Source organism: Lithobates pipiens, unplaced genomic scaffold (genome assembly GCF_037356315.1).
Source record: "Lithobates pipiens isolate NorthernLeopardFrog02 unplaced genomic scaffold, aLitPip1_a1.2 Scaffold_18, whole genome shotgun sequence".
Lineage (NCBI taxonomy): Eukaryota > Metazoa > Chordata > Amphibia > Anura > Ranidae > Lithobates > Lithobates pipiens.
Genome location: NW_027507758.1, coordinates 98,192,428 through 98,205,168, shown reverse-complemented (window position 1 = coordinate 98,205,168; position 12,741 = coordinate 98,192,428). Strand labels below are relative to the sequence as shown.

General features: G+C 42.4%; 1 protein-coding gene across 2 annotated transcripts in view; it reads left to right on the top strand.

Annotated features, from left to right (window-relative positions):
• APLF (aprataxin and PNKP like factor) overlaps nucleotides 1-12,741 on the top strand; it is a 401,298-nt gene that overhangs the window by 309,802 nt on the left and 78,755 nt on the right. For both annotated transcript variants that reach the window (XM_077485939.1, XM_077485938.1), the window contains exon 8: nucleotides 7,839-7,955. In XM_077485939.1, the coding sequence (XP_077342065.1) occupies nucleotides 7,839-7,955 (117 nt within the window). The remainder of the gene's footprint in view (nucleotides 1-7,838; nucleotides 7,956-12,741) is intronic.

The window sequence follows — 12,741 nt, the reverse complement described above, 5'->3', positions numbered from 1 at the left end:
TCTACTGTTAGTGCCTCTTGGGCGGTGCATTACCGGGCCCCCTTGTTTCAGATCTGCAAGGCTGCAACTTGGTCTTTATTCCATACATTCACTAGATTTTTTTGTTCAATACGTTTTTATTATTATTAAAGGCATAGTATACATCACATTAAGATACAACCGACCAATTCAACAGAACTTATTGTATAAATACAATATCATGGCATTTCTTTATAGGTAACGATTACGAACATACTGACTAGGTAGGCAGCTCCTCCAAAGAGCTATATAGCTTATCGAATCATGTTATTGGTCATGCCCTTGTTTGTATTAGAAAAGATAGAGAAAGAAATGCAGAATCCATAAAAGTGTAGAAGACCGGGGGGGGGGGGGGGGGGGGGTTGGGGGGTAGGTGCCCAGCCAAGAGAGCACCTCATATTGCATATCACCAATACCTAGACTTATTTCATTTTTGGGACAATATTTCAGCATAGGTGGCAGAAAACATGAAGATGAGCCAGCAAGACCATATCTTGGATGCTAATTCAGTTTTGTTCCTAAGTTTGAGCGTGCTATTTTCCATCTGGTATATCTTATCCACCTCCATCAACCACAGTCTAGGGGAGGGGATTTTCTGTTGTTTCCAAAATTTTGGGATGAGGGCCTTCGCGGCATTCAGTAAGTAGGGGGTGAGAGATATCTTATATGGTCCCACTGGCTCATCTGTACAGTGAAACAGTATCTTCCAAGGGTCGTTTTGTAGCTTACTTCCCTGAATTTTCTCTATCTAATATATGATATTAAGCCAATAAGGTCTAATGAATGGGCAGGCCCACCAAACGTGGGCATGAGAGCCTATGTACCCGCAGCCCCTCCAGCATAGTTGTGAAATGGATGAAAATGCCCTATGAAGAATAGCTGGGGTGTAATGCCACCTCGTTAACATTTTATAGTTCATTTCTGTTATCTTGGAGGATATAGATGAAATGTGGGACAGATGTAGAATCTTGGCACATTGGTTGGCTGTTAGATGGGCTTGTAAGTCCCTTTCCCATCTATCCAGGAACGAACATTGAGGTGTGGCGGCTATCCTTAATAGGGCCTGGTAAAAATTAGATATAGTTTTGATGGGGGGCAAGTCCCCGGCAAATATCTCCTCCACTTGGTTCAGATCCTCTTTAGAATGCAAGGGTCTGGGAAGGGAATTAACAAATTTCCCTAACTGATGGTATTTCCATTGGCTCATGAATGAGAATGGTTCTTTCGGGGCAATACCTGACATAGGTAAGAGTCCTGAGGTGTTTACCACCTGAAAGAACATGAGGGGTGAGTCTGTGGTCCAGTTATTGAAACTTGAGTCCATATTTCCCAGTGGGAAGTAGTTGTGCCCTGTTAGTTGCATAAGGGGAGAGTTGTGGGGCCACTTATGTGTTCGGCAGAAGGAGTGCCACGAGGGAGGATTTGGTCAGAGGAGAGGCAGTTGATGGTAGTTTGCGGTATCTATTGGTTATCCATATCAATGGGTACAGATCTTTTCCACATAGGTCTATTTCCAGCTGCACCCATAGCTTTGACTCCCGGTTGTGTTTCCAGTCCATAAGGCAGTTTAGAATTGTAGCAAGATAATACTTTCTAAAATCTGGTAGTGCCAGACCACCCATTCGTTTAGTCTGTATTAACCATGAATAGGCTATTCGCGGTTTTCTGCGATTCCATATGAATCTGCCTATTATAGATTGAATAAGTTTAAGAAATCCCAAAGGGACTCTATATGGGATCATCTGAAATACAAAAAGTAGCCTAGGCAATATGTTCATTTTTACAATCGCAATCTTCCCTAGCCAAGAATGTGCCAATTGAGACAATTTTTGCAGGTCAGACCTAACTGCATTCAGGACAGGTATGTAATTCTTGCAAAATAGGGAGGCGAGGTTGCGTGTGAGATATATCCCAAGGTACTTTAAGGCTGACGGTTGCCATTGAAAGGGGAATGAAGAATGTAGACTCACTGCTTGCTTATGGGGGACTGATATGTTCAATATTTCTGATTTTGATAAATTAATTTTAAAATTAGAAATTGCGCAGAATTTGTGGAAGGCCTCCATGAGGTTGGGAAGGGAAATAACTGGTTGCTGTACATAGAAAAGGATATCATCCGCATATGCGGCATATTTGTGTTCCGGCTGTCCTATTTTAACTCCGTGGATATTAGGGTTGTTGCGCATTATGTTTAAAAAGGGTTCTAGTGATATCGCAAAAAGTATAGCGGACAGGGGACAGCTTTGCCGCGTTCCATTGTGTAAGCAAAAAGTGTCCCTCAGAGTGCCATTAATTCTTAATTGTCCTGAGGGGTTTGATATAATGTCACTATTTTGGTTAACAAATTTGGGCCTATCCCAATATGTGAAAGCGTGGCTAATAGATACTCCCAGTCCACCCTATCAAATGCTTTCCCTGCATCCGTAGATAAGAGAAGGGTGGGCTGGGAGTACCTTCGCACATATGATATCAAGGAGAGGGTTCTGAGTGAATTATCACAAGCTTCCCTTCCCGGTATGAAGCCCGTCTGATCACTTGAAATCTACTGGGGTATGAGAGGAAGGAGCCTTTTGGCAATCGCCTTTGCGTATATTTGTGCGTCTATATTTAAGAGTGAAATTGGGCAGTAGCTACCACATAGGCTCGGATCTTTCCCGGGTTTAGGCAGAACCGTAATGTGATCATGTAATGTCTCCGGGCGGAATCCCCTCTCCCCCCCTCGGAGGCCGAGTTGGCGTACATTCACTAGATTTTATCAGGTGGATGTAAGAGGACAAGAGGATGCCGCCTTCGGGCAAAGTGTACTCCGGGCTGCAGTTTAGTTCCTCTAGTCCATCTGCGGTCTATGTTTTCTGATCTGCGTCTCCCTCCCCTCATTTGGGCATTGCTTTGGGACGTCCCACTAAGTAATGAATGCTCTGTGTCCTTTGATGTATGAACAAGAAAATAGGATTTTTAATTACAGCTTACCTGTAAAATCCTTTTCTTGGGAATACATCATGGGACACAGAGCTCCCGCCCCTCTACGGGTTTTACGTGGAGACTTATTGCTTTGCTACAAAACTGAGGTGCTCCCTATAAGGGAGGGGTTATATAGAGGAGGAACTCTCCTTAATTAAGGTCAACCAGTGTCCAATCACCACAGGTGACTATCTAACCCACTAAGAAATGAAGGCTCTGCGTCCCGTGATGTATTCCCAAGAAAAGGATTTTACTGGTAAGCTGTATTAAAAAATCCTATTATTTGTGATAAAACCTTTAGTAAACTGAAATTTTTTTTTTACGTTGAACAGTATTCTGAAATTGTTCAACAATTTTTAGATGCAGCTTTTCAGAGATTGTTGAACCTTTGCCCATCTTTATTTCTGAGACACTTTGACTCTCTAAGATGCTTTTTTTATAACCAATCATGTTACTGACCTGTGGCCAATTAACCCAATTAGCTATTAGTTATTACCACTTATTTTGCCAGTTTTACGTTGCCCTGACCCAACTTTTTGTTGCTGTCATACATTTCAAAATTACCTTTTTTTTTTTCTTAAAATGGTGCATTTTCTCAGTTTTACCTCTGCCAACCATGCCATGTCAGCTACAGCGCAGCCGGCTAGTTATGGGACATGCCCACTCCCATAACTCAGGAAACTGGTTATCGTCACTCCTTTCCTCGTGCTGACAGCGTGAGGAGAGGAGAAGAGAGACGATAACTGGCTTGTGTAAAATAAGCATGTACGCTGATTATCAGAGCAGTCCCAAAAGTGCCCATCAGTTCTGCCAATCAGTGCTGCCCATCAGTGCTGCCTATTAGTGCCCATCAATGCCGCCTCATCAGCGCACATCGGTGAAGGAGAAAAATGACCTGTTTACAAAATGTTACGACTATGAAAACTTATTTGGCTAAATATTAAAAACCCAGTGGTTATTAATACCACCAAAAGAAAGCTCTGTGTGAAAATAATGATAAACATTTCCTTTGGGTACAGTGTTGCATGACCGCACAATTGTTATTCAAAGTGCAACAGCGTTGAAAAGTGAAAACTGGCCTGGGCAGGAAGGAGGTAAAAGTGCCCAGTAGGCAGTTGATTAAACATTTGATAGGTTTCATTTATTTAACTTTTTTGTGAATTACATATGGGTTTATGAGATTTGCATATCATGGCATTCTTTTTTTTAATGAAGATTTTACACAGCATCCCAAGTTATTTGGAATTAGGGCTATAAAATCTCTCAAATTGATGAATTATCTCTGGGTTATATGTTGTTCCACATACAGCAGATGTGACGTCTATGTTTATTATGTCAAGGCAGTCATGCTTCATCCTCCTAATAAATTATTTGTATATTCCCCATGGCATTCTGCTATGTAGTAGTACATGCTATATTATTATTATTATCATGTTAAGGAATCATTAATAATTATAACCAGCTGTGACACCCAGGATTGGTAACAATACTGAGCACAACTCTATATAGTATATGTATCCAGCTGCTCCTAATCTATTAAATTTTTACATAGCGTTGAAATCATCTTCGTATAATTTTAGTATGCATTTGGTGGAACATACAAAAAGTCAACATACAAAATTATATTTTCCACGCAATATGTATCTGATTTCTGGGCTTATTCCGAAAAGTGGAACCAGTCTGTATTTACCCTTATGTGTCATGACTCTAATATTAGAAATTCTGAATAAATTCTTTGGGTCACACTGCATAGAGCACTTTACTTCCCATGTTGTTTATTCAATAAGCCAATTAGTGTCTTGATTTGAGAAAAGCTATAACAATAGATGGTACTTATCACAACCTAGGTTAATATTTAAAGAATTCTTTGTTTCCCTGCAAAGGTAAAGCATAATGGGCTACTATGCATGTAGCCCATTATGTGTCACTTACCTGACACAGGAGCCTGCAATGTCACCGATGTCCCCTCTTCCACGGAGCGTCCATCTTCTTTCCGGGTATCGTAGCTGCAGCGATGTGATTGGCCGGAGCCGCAATGACGTCAATCCCGCTCTTGCGCATGGGAGCCACCACTAACGGCATATCGCCGTTAGCAGCTGCATGCTCAGTGTGCCGCTTTCTATGGTGCATGTGCCAGAGACAGCAGTGCCTGTCTTTTTGCAAATATCTCCTAAACTGTGTAGGTTTAGGAGATATTTCTTGGACCTACAGGTAAGCCTTAATGTAGGCTTACCTGTAGGTCAAAGTGGTCTGTAAGGGTTTACAACCACTTTAAAGTGGTTGTAAATCCTTAAGGTTTTTCACCTTAATGCATTCTATGCATTAGGGTGAAAAACCGTCTGCGTTACAGCTTTCCCTAGACCCCCCTCCCCCCTTTTCTTACTTGAGCCCGAGTATATGCATGTTTGTTATTTTTTATTTAGATAAAATTGAGGGTTTAATGCTGAAATCATTGCCTATTTTCCACAAGCAGTGATAGTTCCAGATCTCTAAGATAATTTCTCTAGTGTGTTATCTGGTTATTGCATAAAACGGCCCCTTTCCTCCCTCTCTGGAGTTCCCCGCCCAATGCTTTTTGTTCCTCTCCTCCTGCATGTGCCCCCATAGCAAGCCATGTGCTCTGCTGGCACACACGTGGGGTGCGCTTCCGAACCAGGCTACAGTTTGGTCCATATATGTTTGGACACAGGCACATTTTTCATACATTTGGCTCTGTATGCCACCAGAATAAAATTAAAATGAAACAATCCAAATCAAGGGGTTGAACATAAATATCAAGTACACATTTTAGAATTTGCTCCCATTTTTATACATTTTTTTTCCAGTCTGATACTGCAGCTGTCCCCCACCGGCTCTAAGCCATAGAACTGCTGACTGCTCCATTCTCAGCCTACCCTGAAAAGAAAGCTGTGACTGTCAATTACTGCTCTGTTGTGACTGTCAGTTACTGCTCTGTGCTTTGCAATGGGATGGATTTACTAAAGGCAAATAGACTGTGCAAAGTGCAGTTGCTCCGAACCTTAGTAAATGAGGTAAAGCTTCACTTTACAAACCGTACCCAATCACTTGTAGAGGAGAGAAAATAAGCATTTTCCTTGCATGTGTTTGGATGATGGAAGTCAGCAGAGCTTCCCTTTGTTTTTTTTAGCTCTGAAGCAACTGCACTTGCAGTGTGCACAGTCTATTTGCCTTTAGTAAATCAACCCCAGCGTTTTAGCAAATTAAATGTCATTCATTCAGGACTTATGTTTTAGCTTCAGATAGGACTGCTGCATTAAAATATTATCATTGCCTGCATTTGCAATGCTTCCAGGGTCACTCTAACAGCTGTGAAAAAAAAACTTGCATAATATTGTACTGTAATTAAAGTGGTTGTAAACCCTTACAAACCACTTTGATCTACAGGTAAGCCTAGATTAAGGCTTACCTGTAGGTCCAAGAAATATCTCCTAATATCTCCTAATATAATATAAAATATCTCCATACGGTTTAGAAGATATTTACCTGAAGACAGCCACTGCTGTCTACGGTGCATGCGCCGTAGACAGTGGCGCGCAGGCGCACTGGGTAAGCCGCAGATTGCGGCGATATGCCACGAGTGTCAGCTCCCATGCACATGCGCGGGAGTGACGTCATCGCTGCTCCAGCGAATCACAGCGCCGGAGCAGCGAGACCCACGGAGACCCACCAAGAAGATGGACGCTCGGAACTACAGAGGACAGCGGTGACTTTGCTGGCTCCTGTGTCAGGTAAGTGACACATAATGGACTACTATGCGATGCATAGTAGTCCATTATGCTTTACCTTTGCAGGGAATCAAAGAGGAAGTAAACCCATCAGGGGTTACTTCCTCTTTAAATGTTATATAATTTTCATAATTTTTGGCAGACAAGAAAGATGCAAGTACTCACTTTTCATCTCTCACTATTGTTATATCTGATAACATAAAAGAGTAATGCATTATCAAAGTATTATATTAGAGTTAGATGTATTTTTAATTCTAGCCCTATTGGGAAGTATCTGTACTAGTAGGTGAAGAGATAGAAGAATATATTGGAAAAGACTTCAAAATATAGTGGACATACCACCATAAAGTTCAGCAACTCTAGGGTTCATTTACAAAAACTGGAGAGTGCAAGCTTTGCATGGTAGCCAATCATTTTCTACCTTCAGCTTGTTCAATTAAAGTGGAATTCCATGCTAAAACTAAAATCCCTGCATCTATAGTCACCCACGATCTAACACTAACCTATCTAGCCCTGTTAAGAAAAAAAATCAGTATACATACCTTTTTTGAAGGCTATCCGACCCGATTTCCAGTGATGGAAGCTCTGCAGAGGGCACGGCCGACATCAGCTGTGAAATGAATGGGATGTGACGTCACCCATACAGTTACTATGGGGCTTCTCTTGTCGTCTGTGTCCTCTGCACCCACCTCCACAGCAAAGCCGTGGCTGACAGCTCAGTGCGGGATCGGATCGAATCAGCTGCAGAAAAGGTATGTATACTCATTTTTTTCTTTATAGGGCTAGATAGGTTCGTGTTAGATCGTGGGTGTTTATAGATGCAGGGAATTTAGTTTTAACATGGACTTCCACTGTAAGCCTTGACCAAAAAAACCTGGAAGCTGATTGGTTTCTATGCAGAGCTGCACCAGATTTAAACCTCTGTATCACGAGTTTAGGCTGTGACATAATTGCAGGCCCTGACAATGGTGTCGCACTTTAGTATAAAGCTCCAGGATATTGATAGAACCAAGTACTGCCTGCCCAGTAATGAACAGATTTTGTAAGAAAAGAAGTAGCCATTCCAGCTTCTTGATTGAAATACTCAAACGTATTCTGTTTTTTTTTTTTCAGAAAAAATCCAGTTCACTTTCAGGAGTTCAGTCATCCCGGAGACAGTGATTACCGTGGGAGTCAGCAAGATGACTATGATGACAGGCTAGAGTGTCCCTATGGTACTGATTGTTACAGGTAAAGCTCCAGCACATTTTATATAATGTAATAGAATAATGCCTCATTACTTGCTCAGTTTTTTTCAGCATCTGGCAATAGGGCTGATTGCAATCTTTGAATCTTCATCTTCTCTCACAGGATGTAAGGGGGTATGGTCTAAAAATCTGTTATTGTTCTTCAGTATGTAATACCAGTACTATTTTATGTCTTATGTAGTACCTTTTATTGGAAACAAAGGCAGTCACATAATCAGTGTTTTCCTATTACAGTGCCTCCTTTACTCCTTTAAATAACTAATTGCATCTAAACATATCATGCAGAGAATACTTTTATGACCCCCAAGATAAATGACAGAACAGGCTACACTATGAAGAAATTACCTAATGTGCTCACTATTCCATTCAGTACATTAAAGCTGTAGTTGTTTAGTTATCTTAAAGGGAATCTCTAATGGTTTGGGGTCAGTTTTTACCAGAGCAGTATGTGATGGCTAAAGAGACCACATGGGAACCTCGGGACTCCCAGAAATCGTTACTCAGGTTCCTCTTTTTTTAATGTGAAAAAATGTATATCTATAAGGAAGAACTGGATCACCCAATCTTCCATTTTGGATAGAGCTTGTCACTAGAGCCTTACCTACAGTATGTACAAAATAACATATTCCACTATTGGGGCTGTCCTAAGAAATGGAACATAAAATTTGGTCAGGATGGATGTCAACAGTATTGGAGAATATAGAGCAGGGATATACAATTAGCAGACCTCCAGCTGTTGCAGAACTACAAGTCCCATGAGTCATAGCAAGACTCTGAAAGCCACAACCATGACACCCAGAGGTGGAGGCATGATGGGACTTGTAGTTTTGCAACAGCTGGTGTCCACTAATAGCATATCCCTGATATAGAAGATTGAATCGTTAGTTATGTATATACTAGCCATTTGACTGTATACTATGTTGATGTGGGGGTTTGGAGTTTTATAACTTTACCCTTGGCTCCAGTGCACTTCTTTGGTCCCCTGCCTGTGCATGTTTGCCTCTTCATTGATTGTTCTGGCATATACCAAAGTTCCTTATGTCTGATTATCACCAGCTGTTGTTTTCTATACCTTGTATCTGTTGGTTATGTGTTTTAGGCACCTAAAGCCAGTCATAGATGGTGCAAGTATCTTTTCTGCAACCACTGGCTGTAGGAAAGAAGTTTGAACGATTTTCCCATCAACACAGACAGTGCTGACAAAGGAGTCCATCCTGCCGAGCAATTGTCTGCTCCCAGCGGGGGCTGGCAGGGAAGGTGTCCCCACCAGAAGACAGTGATTAGTGCTAGTGGCTACAGTGAATCCAGCAGGCTGGTTGTGCCTGAGTTGATCGATTAATCAGCTTGGTACATTCAGCCTGCCAACAGGTGGTTCAAATCTAAGCCGGTTCTTGCTGAACTGGCTGAGATTTGAACCGTCTATGGCTGGTGTAACTCTGTTATGACCGAATGATTAGCCTGCAATTGAATTTATGTAGATCTTTATTGTACAGTATTATGTACTGCAGCAATTCTGTCTGTTGGCTGTACAAATGCCTGCATATCTATGCCTTCTTTGTTATATGATGTAAAAAAGTTAACAAAATTATCTTTTTATAAAACTGAGATAGCATTAGAGAACCTGCCTGCTTTGAGGTATGCTTTTTCTGACTGAAATCTCTGCCCGAACAAGATGATGAGGCACTTTTCCTATTGATTTACTTACGTGTATATTTCACATCAAGCTTTTTTTTTTCAACCGAGGGGTTAATGGAATGGAGGAAAATGTAGGTCTGTGGCTACGTTTGATGCATTTTTTAGGCACCTTTTTCAGTGCGTTTTGCATTTTAAACCAGCCTTTTTTATGCATTTTTGCATGCAGTTTTCATGTATTTAGCGTTTTACATTTTTCTTCTCTTTAAATGCTCTGTAAAACACACTGTATAAAGTTGGTTGCTAAGGAGGGTGCTGGGAAGCTGGCCGCCGCATTCCTAACAACCGATGAGTCATCAGCTGTCAGAGGAATTCCCACTGAAAGCTGAATTGAAAAAAATAAATTGGCAGGAAAAAAAATTTATGAAAAAAAAACGGCGTAAGGTCCCCCAGGTCCATACCAGGCCAGAAAAAAATGTAGAAAGAAAAAAAAAAAACGATTTGGGTTCCCCCCCACAACATCCATACCAGACCCTTATCCGAGAGTGAGCGCCCCCCCCCCCCCCCCCTAAACCATACCAGGTCACATGCCCTCTTGTTGATGAGGACAGTGGCCTCTTCCCAACAACCCTTGCCCGGTGGTGGTCTGGGTACGCCGGCAGGTGGCTTATCGGAATCTGGAAGCCCCCTTTAACAAGCGGACCCCCAAATCCCGCCTCCCCACCCTATGTGAATGGGTATCGGGTACATCATACCCCTACCCATTCACCAAATAAGCAGTGAAAAAAAAAAAACAAGAGCCAGTTTTTGACAATTCATTTATTAGTAGTAGCTCTGAGTCGCCGTCTCTCCCAGTGCCCTCGCTTTTTTCCACCGCTGTTTTTTCCCTGTGCTGTCATATCCTCGCCGTTGTCTTCTTCCACCTCCTCGCGTCGGCACTACCATCTTCTTATTCTTCCTTGACGTCACCAGTTGCCCGCTACAAAAACAAAAAAAACCCGGTCTTGTCGCGAAGCTGTGTTCCCATGTTATGTTACATAGTTACATAGTTAGTTAGGTTGAATAAAGACACCAGTCCATCCAGTTCAACCTGAGCGAGTGTCTACAATTGTCCCTAACCCTGTACATTGCACACTCACATTGATTCCTACCCTCAAGGAGCCCACAATCCAAGGTCCCCATCCATATACTAGGGCCAATTTATTTTTTTGGACAGAAGCCAATTAACCTACCTGCATGTCTTTGGAGTGTGGGAGGAAACTGGAGTACCCGGAGGAAACCCACGCAGGCACAGGGAGAACATGCAAACTCCAGGCAGGAAGTGTCATGGTTGAGATTTGAACAAGTGACCCTTCTTAGTGCTAGGCGAGAGTGCTAACCACTACACCACTGTGCTGCCCTGTTTCCCACTGTCCGGCGCCTCTTATATAAGCATGGGGCGTGGCCATCCAGTGACATCGCCCAGAGAGCCCACCCCTTCTGACATGTGACATCACAAGGTTACTCATGCGTCACCGTGGTAACGATACACAAATTGTAGCTTTTATACCGCAACGTTCCTCACATGACTTCATTCCCCTTGAGAAAGTCACATGACCTGTGACACAACTCTCCGGAAGGAGCTAGTGACAACACTTCCAGTGTCTCATTACCGTGGATGTGTAGTGAGGAGCAGAGTTGCCCCAATGCCAAACTAATCGTTCAAATGCATTTTTTTTTTTTTTTTTTATTCCATAAAAGTTTTATTTTCGTAAAGGGAAAAAAAAAATACAGATTGTGTTACATAGTATGCCAGAGGTACAGACAGGTATATGACAAACAAGTAACCATCCCATACATAAAAAACTATGAAGCAAACTTGTTACTGGGTATGTGGTCTGATGACCCTACAAAACATTTCAGCTGGAAAAGACAACAGATCCCCTAACCCCTAATGCTCTGGCTAAAAAAAAAGAGTATAAACTTCGGAGGGGAGAAAGGAGAGAAGGTGATGCCAAGATGGCTGCCTTTGCGCCGAAAAGAATTCTATCCGGAGTTAGGGGAGAGAAAAAGGTACCTTGGCGCTTGGCTCATTCGGGGTCAAATTGGTCCTTTCCTTGGAATAGGGTGAGCTTTCCTGGGTATAGCGTGTGTCGAGTGGCCTCAGATTTACCCGGTAATTAGAGCAGTCGTATCAGTCTTCGGTGTATGGGGAAGGGGGGTGAGCAGCTGGCATCAAGTCATAAAGCACGAGGGTACTGTCGGGAGGTCTGGGGTGGGAAGGGAAGGAAAAAAGGGGGGGGGAATAGGGGGGAAGGGGAGCACAGAAGAGGGGTCAAAGAAAGGGAAAGAGGAGAGGGAACAAGGGCCTTTGTGGTCTTCCCTCTGACTCCCTCCAAGACAAGTCATTCATAGGGGTTAGGTATGGTAGCTCCAGTTCCGGGTGTGAGAAGCCCCATCGTTTTTGGGGCTGATGTGAGGGTGGTATGAGGGGCCTCCTCCAGTCCCGGACGCGTCATCATGTCAGGGGGTCATAGGATCAGTGTCAATCAGAATCTCGGGCGTTCCTGGAATCATGTGTGATTGGGCTTGTAGGGGGCCCGACGACCGCCGAGGAGCGGAATTGGGTCCAGCGTTCCCATATACGTGCGTATTTGTGGGGGGAGTCTCGAGCAATATGGATGAGCTCCTCCAAAATGCATTTTTATTTCTGCTCAAATGTAAGTGCATATTATTAATTGAAAGCAAGTATTTTTAAGCAATCTTGCACGATGATGATGTTTTATTTGCTTGGAGAAATTGAATTTGGAGAAAGTTATTTCTTATATAGAAATCCTGGTAATCTTGGAGCCATTAGCTGAAAATCCATGTGCGATCGAGCTGATCCTTGTCTGGATTTCTATTGAAAGTGCCAATAGACCCAAGGGGGTCTTTATTTGAGGTGAGCAGGCATTGCACAGGGAAGTAGTGGTGATTATCTGTCAGCACATATTCCCTGCAGAGACTGTGACGGAGCACGGATTGAGTTTATTCACGTCTCTTCAGCATTAAAGAGTTTTATATTTATGTTTATTATTGTGCATATGGCCTTTTTTACATATATTTTTTAAGATCATGATTTGTCACTTATTCACTGGAATTTATTATAAAGCATATAT